At 39.6% G+C, this 13423-nt stretch overlaps 2 protein-coding genes across 5 annotated transcripts in view; one reads left to right on the top strand and one right to left on the bottom strand.

The window, feature by feature from the left end:
• The first annotated feature begins 1489 nt into the window (after window positions 1-1489).
• Window positions 1490-11392, top strand: ica1 (islet cell autoantigen 1). The gene is made up of 13 exons (XM_063878438.1): window positions 1490-1597; window positions 2480-2509; window positions 2614-2785; window positions 3354-3426; window positions 3628-3751; window positions 4539-4737; window positions 5540-5665; window positions 5859-5957; window positions 6062-6162; window positions 6327-6370; window positions 6939-7202; window positions 9170-9259; window positions 9614-11392. The coding sequence occupies exons 2-13, from the start codon at window positions 2493-2495 to the stop codon at window positions 9733-9735; spliced, it is 1431 nt and encodes a 476-aa protein (XP_063734508.1). The 5' UTR covers window positions 1490-1597; window positions 2480-2492; the 3' UTR covers window positions 9736-11392.
• The window catches only part of LOC134861325 (glucocorticoid-induced transcript 1 protein), an 18943-nt gene continuing 16611 nt past the window's right edge, over window positions 11092-13423 (bottom strand). For all 4 annotated transcript variants that reach the window (XM_063878437.1, XM_063878434.1, XM_063878436.1 and 1 more), the window contains one exon: window positions 11092-13274. In XM_063878437.1, the coding sequence (XP_063734507.1) occupies window positions 12944-13274 (331 nt within the window). In that variant the 3' untranslated portion in view covers window positions 11092-12943. The remainder of the gene's footprint in view (window positions 13275-13423) is intronic.

Below are 13423 nucleotides of genomic sequence, written 5' to 3'. Positions count from 1 at the left end.
TTAAGGCCATGATTGTTTTCCTGTCTTATTTAAGTGAACTCAAATTGCTTTGATACCATCTTGAATGTGAAGATAAGGTGGGTAAGTGCAGGAGGAGGATCAGATGGGGTGAAGGACACTAGTCTTTATGGAGATTATATCCTCTCTTCAAGAGACGCGTCTATCTACCTGCTCGTATCCCAAGCCTTGAGATGCTGTCAGAGGTCAGCGAGGGAAATATGCCGAGACATGGAGAACTTCCTTTAGCGAATCTGACTTTATTACGGTATTAAAAATGCAAAAAAAACCACTGAAAAAAAACATGCGTGTTTCCATGTTGCACAGAGGGTGAAAACCAGCTGTGAGGTGCAGAAAGTGACCCCAGGCTGTTCAAGGATCAAAGGGTTCAACATTCCTTTGGTGATAATCAAATTAAGTCTGCAAAGCTCAACATAAAAAGCATTTTCCAAATATAAATACACATACCGCTCTTTAAATGTACTCCAGTGTGCTGATCGGTTAAATAGTCTGCATGCTGCTCACACACTCCTCCTGACAGTGCAGCGCAAATACTGTCCAAGGCAACAAACAGGTACATCAATTTGGAGCATGACAAGAAATTCCCTTTAGGTGACAACAAAATGTACATGCTATTAGATCAGCTGCAGTATAGTGTGATGAAATAAATTGAAGCCAACAGATGAAAGCTTGGGGGCCCCACATGGGAGAGAGGAGACTATTAAAGGTGCACTTCCTCTTCTTTTTATGTTACACTGCCATCCTTTGGACAGATACAGAACCAAGTACCGCTAGAGGTTTCCTGTGCTGAGTGATGGTGGTCTGCAAAAGGCTACTGGAGAAACGGGGTTGTTGACATTTTTGTGCAATTATTAATTAATTGAAGGGGTTTAATTAACCATTGTTTGAGTATGGATGATTGTTATACTAATCATAATATCTATTCTGGTATATGCTTTTATTGTGCTATAATGACAATACTGTCAATCTTGATATGATGACGGCTATTTGACATATTATATATAGCTTTAACCTTAAATTATTATTACTATTTGCTTTCTTTATCAGTACCCAAACAGATTAGGCAGTATACTGTAGGGTTCATTAAATGCTTATTTTATTAAAAGCCTCTAATGTATATACCATCTGTAATTTTGTATTTTGTAACATTTTTATTGTCTTATTACATTTTTCTCAATGAAATCTTCAAATATTCTAATGCAGTTTGTACCATGTAAAGCAATGTTTAACTTTGTTTTGCAAAATGTGGTCTAACTATAGTAAATGTATCATTAATATGATTATGATTATTGTTATTAATAAATGTTCTTTTTTATGTCGAATTATGATTATTTTCTTACCTGTCAACAATGCACGAGACAATCAGTGTTTATATTTGTAATATATGTTTGAACGAGACAAACATCTGAACGTGATGCGCGCGGAATCAGGGGAGCGCCGCTGAATGACGTCAGTTGCGTGCAGAAGTAAATGAGCAGCTGTGTGTACACACACACTACAGCAGGGCCTACATCCAGAGCTGCAGTGCGAGCAACGATGGCAGGAATATAACGACATCTCATTTAATACATATAATCAGGTATGTGTGTGATATTCTCTGATTTTCTGATTAAATATTTGCTTATTTATATCGTGATATGTGTGTGAGATCTGAAGGCGATGCTTCGTATCCGTTCAGTGCGCTACAGCAAACCAGGCGTTGTGTTTATTCTGGTGCGGGGAGGATGTATTGTACTCGTATTCATATACGTCATTATGCGGAGGTTCATTTACATCTAAGTGCATATGGATCTAAACGCATTTCGTCCTTGTTGTTATGGTGCCGCGTTTATCGAATCCCATCCTCACAGTAAAATCAGTCGTGATGACGCGCGAGCTGTATGTAAAAATGATTCATTATTCATGATGGACAGCAGGGTTTGCACTTCTGGAAAACATGCGGCTACTTAGTCAATGTTTCATATCCTCCTTCAAAACCTGAAAATCTACTCTGCTGGTTGGGAAATGTTCTCTGGTTAATGGTTTACACACCAGGGAGGAACGGTAGAAATATCAAATAAACCTCAGTCACACCTTAATATGAGTCAGACAGAGGTCAGATATCACATTGTGCTCCGGTCAGTGAGTTTGAGTCTCTTGCTTAAGGCTTCAGAGGTGGAATAAGTACACATACTTGAATATAAGTACTTTTGAGGTACTTGTCTGTCTTCGCTTTAACTGACAGGTTGTAACTTCTCAGTATTGATTTCACCAAGTATCCACCATCATATTCTGCAATGTACAGAATGACATACAGAAACTAAGTAGCTGCAATTTATTTATAACCACAAGCGTTCTGCTGAGTTTGTTTGCTCAAAAAGTACATTTAAAAGAAAACAAATAATGCTACCACTGACACTGCTAGGTTCCTCACTACATCTGACATCCAGTAGCTATTTAAGCCACTCTGCTTTCTCCACAGGAAATCTCAAAACATGGAGAGAGGACATTTGTGAGTACATGTATTAACTTCTGTGTTTTCACAATTTTTCATACCAATCCATGAGGTTATACAGCAACAGTCCCAACATTGGTCCAACCTCTGTGTCATTGCAGTGGCTACTCCCAAGACTATCTTGACCGCTTTATTCAAAGTCAAGACTCGTCTGTGGTGAACAAGTTCCAGCAGAAGTACTGGAAGACAAAACAGACGCTCATCAAGGTCACCGGAAAGAAAGAGGACGAATATGTGGTGGCGTCAGATGCAGATCTGGACGGCAAGCTGGAGGTGAGGAGGAATAGGAAAATGTCGTAGTTTTACGAAGTGACTGAGGGAACAGAAACTCAGGCCGCAGTCGCATCACAGAAACATTAAGACACAGTGGGGAAACTTCCCCTCAGGCACTCTGCAGTGACTTAAATGGCTTTTTGATTCACACTACGCCAGGATTTGCTTAAGGCTTAAAACGTACATTAGGCTGCCTGTCTAACCGCCATTATCTAAACCTCCATTTCAGGAGCCAAGTGAGTTTAATGGCTGAAATCGATATCATATAAAAGCTGGGAAAACAGCCTTAATTTAGGGTAGGGCCTCAATGAGCGTTGTGATAAACTAAAAGGACTTCATGTTTTAAACCTTTATGTGGCAGTTTAACACTTCTATTTCATTCTCATTGATTAATATCGTTGAACTTAATTAAGTATCATAGGTAGAGTTAAGAGGATACATGTGGTTCTTGAAATAAACTCACATCATATTCAGGCAATGTACTAGACAACAAGTCTTACTAAGCTGAGCATTACTCCCACAATTATCAGGCATTTTGAGTTTATGCTGATTTTCTTTTACCCCGCAGGTTTTCCACTCTGTCCAGAGAACATGCATGGAGCTGCTAAAGGTTATTGAGCAGTATCAGAGGAGAATATGCTGTAAGTATTTGCACAAACAGAAATTTAATAAAAAAGTATGAATTCTCCAGAGTGCATGCAGTCCCATATTGCCTACACATCAGTGCTCCAATAAATGATTTGTTGAAGTGCTTCAGCATGAAAACATGTTATTATATTATCAACATTTTCACTTCAGACACAAAAACAGGAATATATGTTACTACCGTCTCTACTTTGCAGTCCTTTCCCAAGAGGAGAACGAGCTGGGACGTTTCCTGCGCTCCCAGGGCTCGCAGGATAAAACCAGAGCTGGAAAGATCATGCAGGCCACTGGGAAGGCGCTCTGCTTCTCTTCCCAACAGAGGTAGGCAACATACAGAAAAGTGTGAGTGCATGAAAGATGAACGTGACACACATCCAGATAATTTACATAAACGTTCCAGCTGCACTAAATGAAGTTAAGGTCAGTCAATATCGTAAACTATCACCCAAACATGAATATGGAGTGCTTTAATTGTCCATCACAGAGTTAGATATGTTAGGTAACTTTAGTCCACAGGATTTGTATCGTCAAAATATCAATGCAGAAGACGTCTCCTCGACAGCAACATTTTTAAAAATAGATGATTGGATTGCTGATTGTTTGCCACTGAAAAAAATGAATCGAAACAACTACACCCAATGATTCATAATACTCAAGTGGGAAGTCATATCATATTTCAGCTCGTCATTCCCTTAAATCACAAATGTAAACAAAGCTTATTTTTGACCAGAGCATTGGCAGCTATTATGTTCTGCTATTGATTGTGTTCCTCAAATGTAAGACATAATAATACTACTTATCCTTTGTTTCATTTCTTTACTGAGAGGGATAAACACCATTTGCTTTAACTGATTCTTTAAGGGGGTCTATGACTGACTTTAGTGTTTTATTTTGCCAGTCGCCCCTGCTGGGGTTGGGAAAGCATGCTCCCTTGTGGCTTCAATTATTCAGCAGACTTTATTATGAACTATAAAAGGTCAAAATAGAATTTAATGGCAAGATGGTTGATGACATGAGATGTGATCAACGTATTCTAAAAACCGAGGTTGTAATGATAATGTGTAACCACGCAGGTACTGCACTCAATTAACACTTACATCCTTTACAGATTGGCCCTGAGAAACCCTCTGTGCCGTTTGTACCAGGAGGTCGAAACATTTCGCTATCGAGCGATCTCAGACACGTGGCTGACGGTGAACCGGATGGAGCAGTCCAGGACTGAATACCGTGGAGCGCTGCTTTGGATGAAGGATGTATCACAGGAGCTGGATCCAGATACTCACAAACAGATGGAGAAATTTCGCAAGGTTTGTTTTAGGAGGCAGAGTCAAACGTCAGGCAAATTGGGCTTTTTCACAGCAGACATTTTCGTGTTTTATGACAGAAATCACAGATTTGACTGATTAAGTTAGAGCTGCTTCTCATGAAGAATTGCTTTTTTCCAGTTTTCATATAATGGTATTGATGTTGCTTTTCATGCTATGAGAAATCAATTTCTGATGTGAAGAACATCTAAATACCTGCGCAATCGCTCTTCAAGGTTGTTGGCCTCCAGAGTCATTAAAACAGACATGTCAGAAACCTGCCAACACAGTGTGTGGGAGAAAGATATACATACAACATATTATGTCTGCTCCGTCAAACTATCTGCTGTAGGACTACCAATTTTTAATTAACCTGTCAATTATGTTTTCAATTAAATATTCGGTCTAAAAACTGTCAGGAAATATTGGAAAATGTCAAAGCCTGAAGGAGACGTCTGCGGATGTTGTATTGTTGATAAGATATGTCAAATATCACCAGCTAACTGAGTACTCGACAAATCTGTTAAACCCTAATTTGCTGCAATTCCTAAGGCCACACACACACGGCACACAGCAGGAAAATAAAAGTGAGAAACAGCCACTAGAGGTCAGAACACACCATCCAATGCTCGTCTATTGATTAATAATACTGTTGCCTGTATCAAAGACCCAGCATGCTCTTTTCTGCTTAAACTCGCACAAACGTCAACTGCAGATTTTGTGTTTTTACAGTTTGACCCTGTGCGATACATAACACTGGGTGCTTATCTTCAGTTGGGAAATGTTCTTATCTGTTATATCTCAGGTTCAGGCCCAGGTGCGCACTACGAAAACAAGCTTTGACAAATTGAAGAACGATGTCTGCCAGAAGGTGGACCTGCTGGGAGCCAGTCGCTGCAACCTCCTCTCTCACGTTTTAACCACATATCAGGTATACCACAAATCCCGGCTGTTTGCATACACTCCACTGATCTTCAATAGAGTATTTTCAAAGGCTCTACCACATGCGGTTAAGCCAGGAAGGAAGACAAACATGGAGGGAACAAAGACACTGCATTGGAAATGTAACTGTCAGATCATGCGAGGATACACAAGGATGTGAATCACTTTTTCCTCTGTTTCAGACAACACTTTTGCATTTCTGGGAGAAGACATCCCACACTATGGCAGCCATTCATGAAAGCTTCAAGGGCTGTCAGCATTATGAGTTCTCCACTCTTAAGGTGAGAGAACATCTTGACCTGAACAGATAACACCTACATTCAGACACTGCAGTTCATCATCTCAAGAATAAGCAATTAACGATGATCAGCGACTTTTCTTTCAGACCTTACAAGGCCCCATGAACAAGATCGCCAAGAAAAAGGGGAAGAAGAAAGTTAAAGCAGAGGTTGAAGATGGGAAGAAAGTCGAGACCACAGATGACCAGTGAGTAATTACATCTTGATCCTTCTTCATGCAGGTAGACCAAACATGTGCATGCCAACAGGGAAAACTGAGGTTATGTTTTATAAACACTGAACCGGCCCGGACAACAACAGCTGCTTTCTGTATGGCTCAAATGTTATCAAGTGATTTTATCATCTTTACAGACTCATCTCATTGGAAAATGAAAACATCGATAAGACCGGAGAAGGTAAAAAACACTGCTACTTAATCTGTGTAACTGCAACATGTTTTACAGTATTACATTACATGGGATTTAAAAACTAACAATCATTTTTATAATCGGATAGTTTGCAGAAAAGACTAATGATTCAATCTATACAATTACAAAAAGAAAACATCTAGTTCCTGGAGCCTAATATGAGGCTTAAAAGTTGTTTGTTTTGTCCGACCAACAGAACAAAACCAAACAAACAACACCAAAACAAAAAGATATTCAGTCAACTTCAATAGATTATTTAAACAGGCAAATAATAACATGTTGAATTGAATACAGGTCATTTTTTTTGACATTTTTACCTAAAAAAAACAACTATTAACAATTAATTTTATGCCAATGAACAAATCAGCTCTTTCTCATAAAAAATATCAAGATTAATTTAACACCTTTGACCCCAATTTACAAATCAAAACAGAGCCTAAAATGTAAATGAGACACAAGTTAATGCAGCCAAATAACAGGGAAATCTTCAGTTACTGTTCCATATTGTTATTCATTATTGCTTACATACTCGTATCACTGTGTCTGATCACTATAGGGGATGGAGATAATCTCTCTGCCTACTTGGAGTTCGAGGGAGAGGAGAAGGACAGCATGGCGTTGCTGAATGAAATCCTGGGCAGTATGTCCGTGGATGAGGGCGACTTCTCTCGAGAGTGGACCGAAGTGTTTGGAGATATTGAGGAGGGATCGAGCGCAGCTCCAGGCCGAGCAGCCGAGACTCAGCAAAAGGAAAACTCCTTCTTTCTACCCTCTCATTTACTGGACCAGAGCTTGAATAATTTGCAGTCTTCCCTCTCAGGTCAGAAATACTACTTTGTGGATTTGTAATTGTGTGAGCCGGAAAAGAGCGAAATGTTGTATCTGAATGAGTACTTGTTGTTTTCCCCATCAGGGACAACTGGCTAAAACATCTCAAAGCCTCCCTTATACTAACTTATTTACTGAAACAAAATAATAAGCTGTTTTGTTTTTCCATGAATGAGTGCATTAACAAAAGAATAGCTCCTTGACTTCCAAGGTAGCAAATATTCCCAAAATGGAAAAACGTGGATTCAAACTGGTTTATGCCACATCTGTCAATGTAACAGAAGGAGACTATAACAACATGGCATATAGATTTGCTTAACTCTAGATAATTGCCAACTACTTTACATTTCAAGCCGGCCTGGGCACTGGCGGCTAGCACCTCATCTGGTTTTGTTAATTTGGTTTTGTCTCGTTTCCAACTTGAAGGGTTTTGCCTCACTATGAAGCTTTACAGACATAAAAACCCTACAGTATGTTTGTATGTATCCCCTGGCTTTAGTAACTTCACTTCTCAGAATTAGGATAATACGGTAGTAGTTTATAATGTGTGTGACATTAAATTATAGTTCCTGTATAATTGAGGCATAGCGTAGTTCTGAAGAAATGCTAGGGGGAAAAAAATGAATCATGGAGTCTTTTAAGGCAGGGGAAAAGCACATAGTGTATGGGATCTGTGGCAGGCAAGATGGCAATGAGTTTTGAAAGGGAGTCGAGAGTCCGGCTGGTCAACAAAGCACACTGAATGTGATTGTTATTACAGATTGAAGTCCAAATTACAGACCCCAGAGCAGTCACAATCACAATAGTTTTTCCCAGGGACAATCAACAAGGTCCAATCCGAACTGCTTGAATGTAAAGAACTTGGAAAAAGTATAGATTTATATTAAAGCACTGAATGAGCATAATGCTAATTCAAGCTGTCTGGAATTACAGGCAGCAGTACACACAGTCAGGGATGATTACACTTACAAATCTGACCTCTCAAAACATATCGTACACCTACTGATCAACATTGTTCTAGGTAAAAGTGCAGGGAAGACCGTGTTCAAGAGGACTTGGTCTTGAAAACTAAATGAGGGTTTTTGCTGTTATCAAAGATAATGCAAAAACAACGTTGTAGAAAGCATCACATGGGCAAAAAGCTCCTGGTCTTTATTTGACCTAAAGAATTAGAGCCCAAAACATGCAAATCCTTGAAAGAATCTGATTTTGATCACACAGCCCAAACAGCAAGATGGAAAGTAAAATGGCTTCAAACCAAGAATGTGAAATAAGCTACAACAAATCTTCAAGGAGGAAAATCCCCCCAAAATGCTCATGAGTCAAGCACCGGTTAGACAGAGGGCTGCTTTTACATATTAAAGCTTCTAATCCAGAACTATTGTAAACATTGTACAGTCAAAAATGTTGATGTGTTATTCAATCATAATTTCTGCTTCAACATCCTGTAAGTTCTGAAAATGTCACACAAGAAGGGCACAGTAACGGCAACAATAGTAGATGGTGCTAGAGCTGAAAGTCATTAATACACTAATAGAAATATCTAAAGGACTCAAAAGGTCATTTGGTCCTTTAAGCCTGTTGGAATCATTTGTTTGTATTTGGCGTGTAGATTGTTTGTTACAAAACACAATATCAACAGCACATTCCAGAGCTCTCCCTGGAGGCATTTAGTGTTGCTACATACTGTATGTTCTGGATCCACAAAAAGGATGAAAGACAAATAAATGTTCCTGAAACAAGACCTCAAAGTTGTAAATGCATCTTCTGACATGTATCTAGTATTAATCCCCTAATATTATTTTGCCGTGATAAATGTTCAAATGATTTCTGTTTGTTTTTCTATTACACAACATTTTTCCACATCAGCAGAGAGATGATTTATTTTGTGGATCATGCTTTGGCACGTTAAGCGTTCCCCCGTCGATTAATCTAAAATGTGCATCGTGTTCATTTCAGATCGGGCTGGGATCATTCCACAGCCCGTCGCCCAGGCAACGCAGCACTCATCTGGAGCCAATCAGAACCTTTCTAAAGCAGCAGTGAAAGGTAGGACCGGGCCAAACGAGAAAACAGAGGAAAAAAATATGAATTCAAAGAGACGTATCCAACGGAAACCTGTGTTTATGGGCACTTTCAAATACTTTGGGGTTTGTTTTCATTCATGGTTTCGTATCTTTGCCAGACGCAGTATTTTAAGGCAGGGGGAATTATTTATTTTCTTAAATAAGGACTTGCCACAAGATAAAGAATACACTAGTGACTCCCTCATTATTGTCCCTTGGAAATATTATACTGTAGTCTTAGTTATGTGAAATGTTACATATATTGAGTGCATTGTAAGCAAAGACAATGACTTTCAGATGTCTCTGTCACAGTTACCCTTCTTTACTCGTTTTACAGATAAAGCGGGGACGTCAGCAGACCTCTCAGCGTGGTTCAACCTGTTCGCCGACTTGGACCCCCTCTCAAATCCCGATGCTGTTGGCAAAACTGACACAGAGCACGAACTTCACAACGCATAGTTGTTTGTCAAAAACCATGGGTTCCTTCTTGGATACAGCGTCTTCTCTTGAGGCTTCATGTAGACAGACAGCCCAATCATTAAGTCAATTAATTTCTGGCGATTTGCGAAATATTGAAGCAAACTTAATATATTTGGGTTTTGAACAATTGGCTAGAAAACTATAACTAGTTAAATCGTATAATTAAAAATAAATCATTACTTTTTTTAAATAAAAAACACTACTGCTCCCGGATTAAAATGATAGCTTCTTTATTGGAAACAAAAACAGTTAGACAAACAGGCAGGAACGAGCTTTCCCAAAACGCCAAATCCATAAAGTGTCGTATTAAAACGAGACATGTATTCTGTATTCAAAGTTGTAAGAAGTAATTGATCCGATTCCTTCTCTTGGTGGCAGTATTGCGCTTCTGTAAAGTGTCCCACTAACAACTAGCAGCTCGAGTTCTTCCCATCGTGAAGAAAATAAAGATTTACAAGACGACCTTTTTAGGCCATTTGCCTCTTCCGCTTTGGTTAGAAAATAAAGGTTTAGCCTCGGTACCTCAGTATGAGTTTGAAACAAGAAGCCTTTGACATTTGCTGCCTTGAAATCTGTTGTCTCTAGTAGCATTCATGCTTCCACAACAAGTCCAGGTGTTTACAAAGCTGCAACATAGGGAGAAAAGTTACTGCAGTCAGAAATAAATATTCCAAAATAAAGTTATACTTCATTTATTCCGCCGTCGATCGTCCTCGACTGAGAATTATTTCACAATACAAGTGAAGAAAGAGCCAATGTTTCCTAGAGATTTATTATTTGTACATTTGTTTGCGACGTGCTGTCTTTGCTTAGCTCTTCTGAAGATATTGCAGAAAAAGACACATCATTCATGTTTTACTGCATGTTGCATGTTTTATGTTATCCAGTAAAAGTGTCTTTGAATGGACAGTGTGTGTATTAATGTGAGCCTTCTCATCCTTTTATTGAACTCACTTGCTTATTTTTAGAGCAAACAAACTAAACAAAAAGTTGGATAATCATAACAATACAACAGTTGTGCTGAGTCAGATTACAACCGCATACATTATGTCAGATGAAGAGCGTTAATCTGATAACAAATAAACAATACAGAACTCACCGTTATTATAATTGGATTCCTTATAAAGTATATTGATAGTGAATTTATTTTGGTGCTACTATGATGTTTAAGCCATGTGACATTTGTTAATATTGGAAACATAAACCAAATACTTTGACTGCCTTACCTTGACTCCAACTTGTATTTAAATGCCATGCTTCTAAATACTGATTCTAATTGTTGATGTGTCTGTCTTTGCTATGGCCTTTAAAAAGATTACATACCAATGCAAAAAAGACTTTTCTCTTTTCTTTATTGAAAAACACACACAAGATCTACATAAAAATGCATTGTACACGAGAGAACTGAATCATTATTGCCAAACATGGCAACCATTTCAACTGCACTGCACAATGAGCGTGTGAATAAAATCTGAAATAGTATGATTGAAACTCTTCAAGCTGCAAGCAGAGGAGAGTAATTCAACTAACGTTGTGTGGGATGCGTTGCATTCTGGTCATATTTGTGTTTTGGTGTACGCAGGGCTTAATAGACCCACGTTTTGGAATGAAACATTTACTATATTATCAGCAATAAAGTTTACCTGGTCTGAAATAGCCATGCTATTTATCATTGTTGAGCACGGGCTGGTGATAGAACGTGTGCGGTAACGTAAGGGCACATCTGGGTGGATCTGTATCTTGAGTCAAACGGTTACACAACCATTGTTAGTGTAGCTTTACTTCAAACTAAAATCAATTGCACTCTTAAGGTCTGGTTGTTTTATAAAATGGTCTTAAATATAAAATAGTGATTATCACTTCACTTCCAGGTAAGTGCTTATGCTGGCTTCAATGATTATCACGTTTGTTTAAAACTCTATGAACCAGTGTTTAAATGTCGTTAAAATGTGTGTAAACAAAACAAAATGCACACAAACATTCTGCGTCTGGCACAAAAAAAGTGCCTCTTGCGTCTCAAATCCAAGACATGCCTGTCTTGGATTTTCAATTTGCTTTGGTGCATATTTAACTAAGGGGAAGATGACATAACTATCAACATCTCAGTTTGGGAGGGTGTAGCTTATGCAGCTAGTTCCGCTTACCCAAGTACTCACGGTTGACTTATGCAACAGCGATCTCTGGAATGTTTCGTAGCACCTGAAACGCTAACCTGAACAGGATAATTCCAAAGTCCTCTGTCACAAGATGTGACACCAATTGGTCGATTCAGTCTCTAATCATCTCCCTCTCCAGTGAAAACACAAAACATCTCTGGAAAAGACTGGAATGTCTTCAGAAGGTCATACACACCGGGCAAAGGCAACATAGTCCAAGCAAGTACATTCCACATGACCTGAGTTATTATTCTGTGTAGTGTGGGGCAATAAAACAAGGCAATGGGGGTGTTGTGTGCTTTGTGATTGGTTATTTGGTCGCTGAAAAATGGCTGATATTTGCATTTTGTGTTGAGCTAATTAATAGTGAGCAGACTACAAAAGCAGACCTTGGCCTGTAGGCCTGTTGAGTGGAACACTCAAGCGACTGCTGCTTTCACTAAGACATTGAGCTACAAATACTTTAAAAACTAACAGGCCATGGCCTGTATCATTCTGAACCATGTCTTAATAAGTGCAAGCATGGCAGTTAACGTGGGGAAATGTCCTCTGACTGCCAGATTATCGTGCATTACCCACCCCGTCAAAAAGCTTACATACATGTACTTAAGATTAGCTTGCTGGATAGCATGAGCAGAAATGGTCCGATACTTCATAGCAGTTTTGATTGTTGAACATTTTTTCTTTTTTTTGTAATTTCATTATGAAGAAATGTCATGTGTCACAATTGTTTCAGCAGTAGTATTTTTCTTTTGCAAAGGAAGGCGTAGCTATTTTTGTTAAGGGTGTATTGTCACAGCGCAGAAGTCTAGGTTAGTGATGGGTGAAAGGAGGCGGTGCCCAAGGTCAGCACACTCCTCACAACGACCGAACCAGCGAGCCCGTGCAGCAGGGTGCCGGTACCGTTACCGTACTGTGTGTTTGTCCATTCTCGACCTTGGACTCCCTGCTGGCTAACGTTAATATTAATAGAGTGCAAGGATTTTTTTGTGTTTTTTTGTTTTAGAGCCATACCAAGAAATCCCTGAGAACTAGCTGGTGAGGAGAACCTGTAAGCCCTCTGCCCCTGCCTCTGTGTCGGGGCTGTCTGTGTGTGTGCCTGTGCTAGTGTCGGTGCTCCAGTCAGCAGAGGCCGGAAAGGAAGCTAGTGGTGCGGTAGGCAGAGTTGGGGTCACCTGAGGCCCTGGGCTGTCGTTGCCATGGAGACCTGGGGTGGCGGAGGAGCAGGACAAGGGAACGACGGGGGAGAAGAGGGAGGAGCAGAGGAGTTTGACGGGGCAGAAGGCAGACCCCCTGGGAATGAAGTTCACCTTGTTTTTGTCGGGGCACGAGAAGAGAGGGAAGCCTTTTGATTTGCCAGACCTGAAGATTAAAACAGTTTTATAAAAACATGTCGTTCATCCTACAGACACCTGACCTGATCCCTGCCACCCACAATGCAAATTGGCTGGTAGTGGTGCAGTGAACGGTTCTCTCATTTTGTTTGTCTTCCATATTAAAGAACACATACA

This window comes from Eleginops maclovinus, chromosome 3, assembly GCF_036324505.1.
Source record: "Eleginops maclovinus isolate JMC-PN-2008 ecotype Puerto Natales chromosome 3, JC_Emac_rtc_rv5, whole genome shotgun sequence".
Classification (NCBI taxonomy): Eukaryota; Metazoa; Chordata; class Actinopteri; order Perciformes; family Eleginopidae; genus Eleginops; species Eleginops maclovinus.
This window is presented reverse-complemented; position numbering and strand designations above follow the sequence as displayed.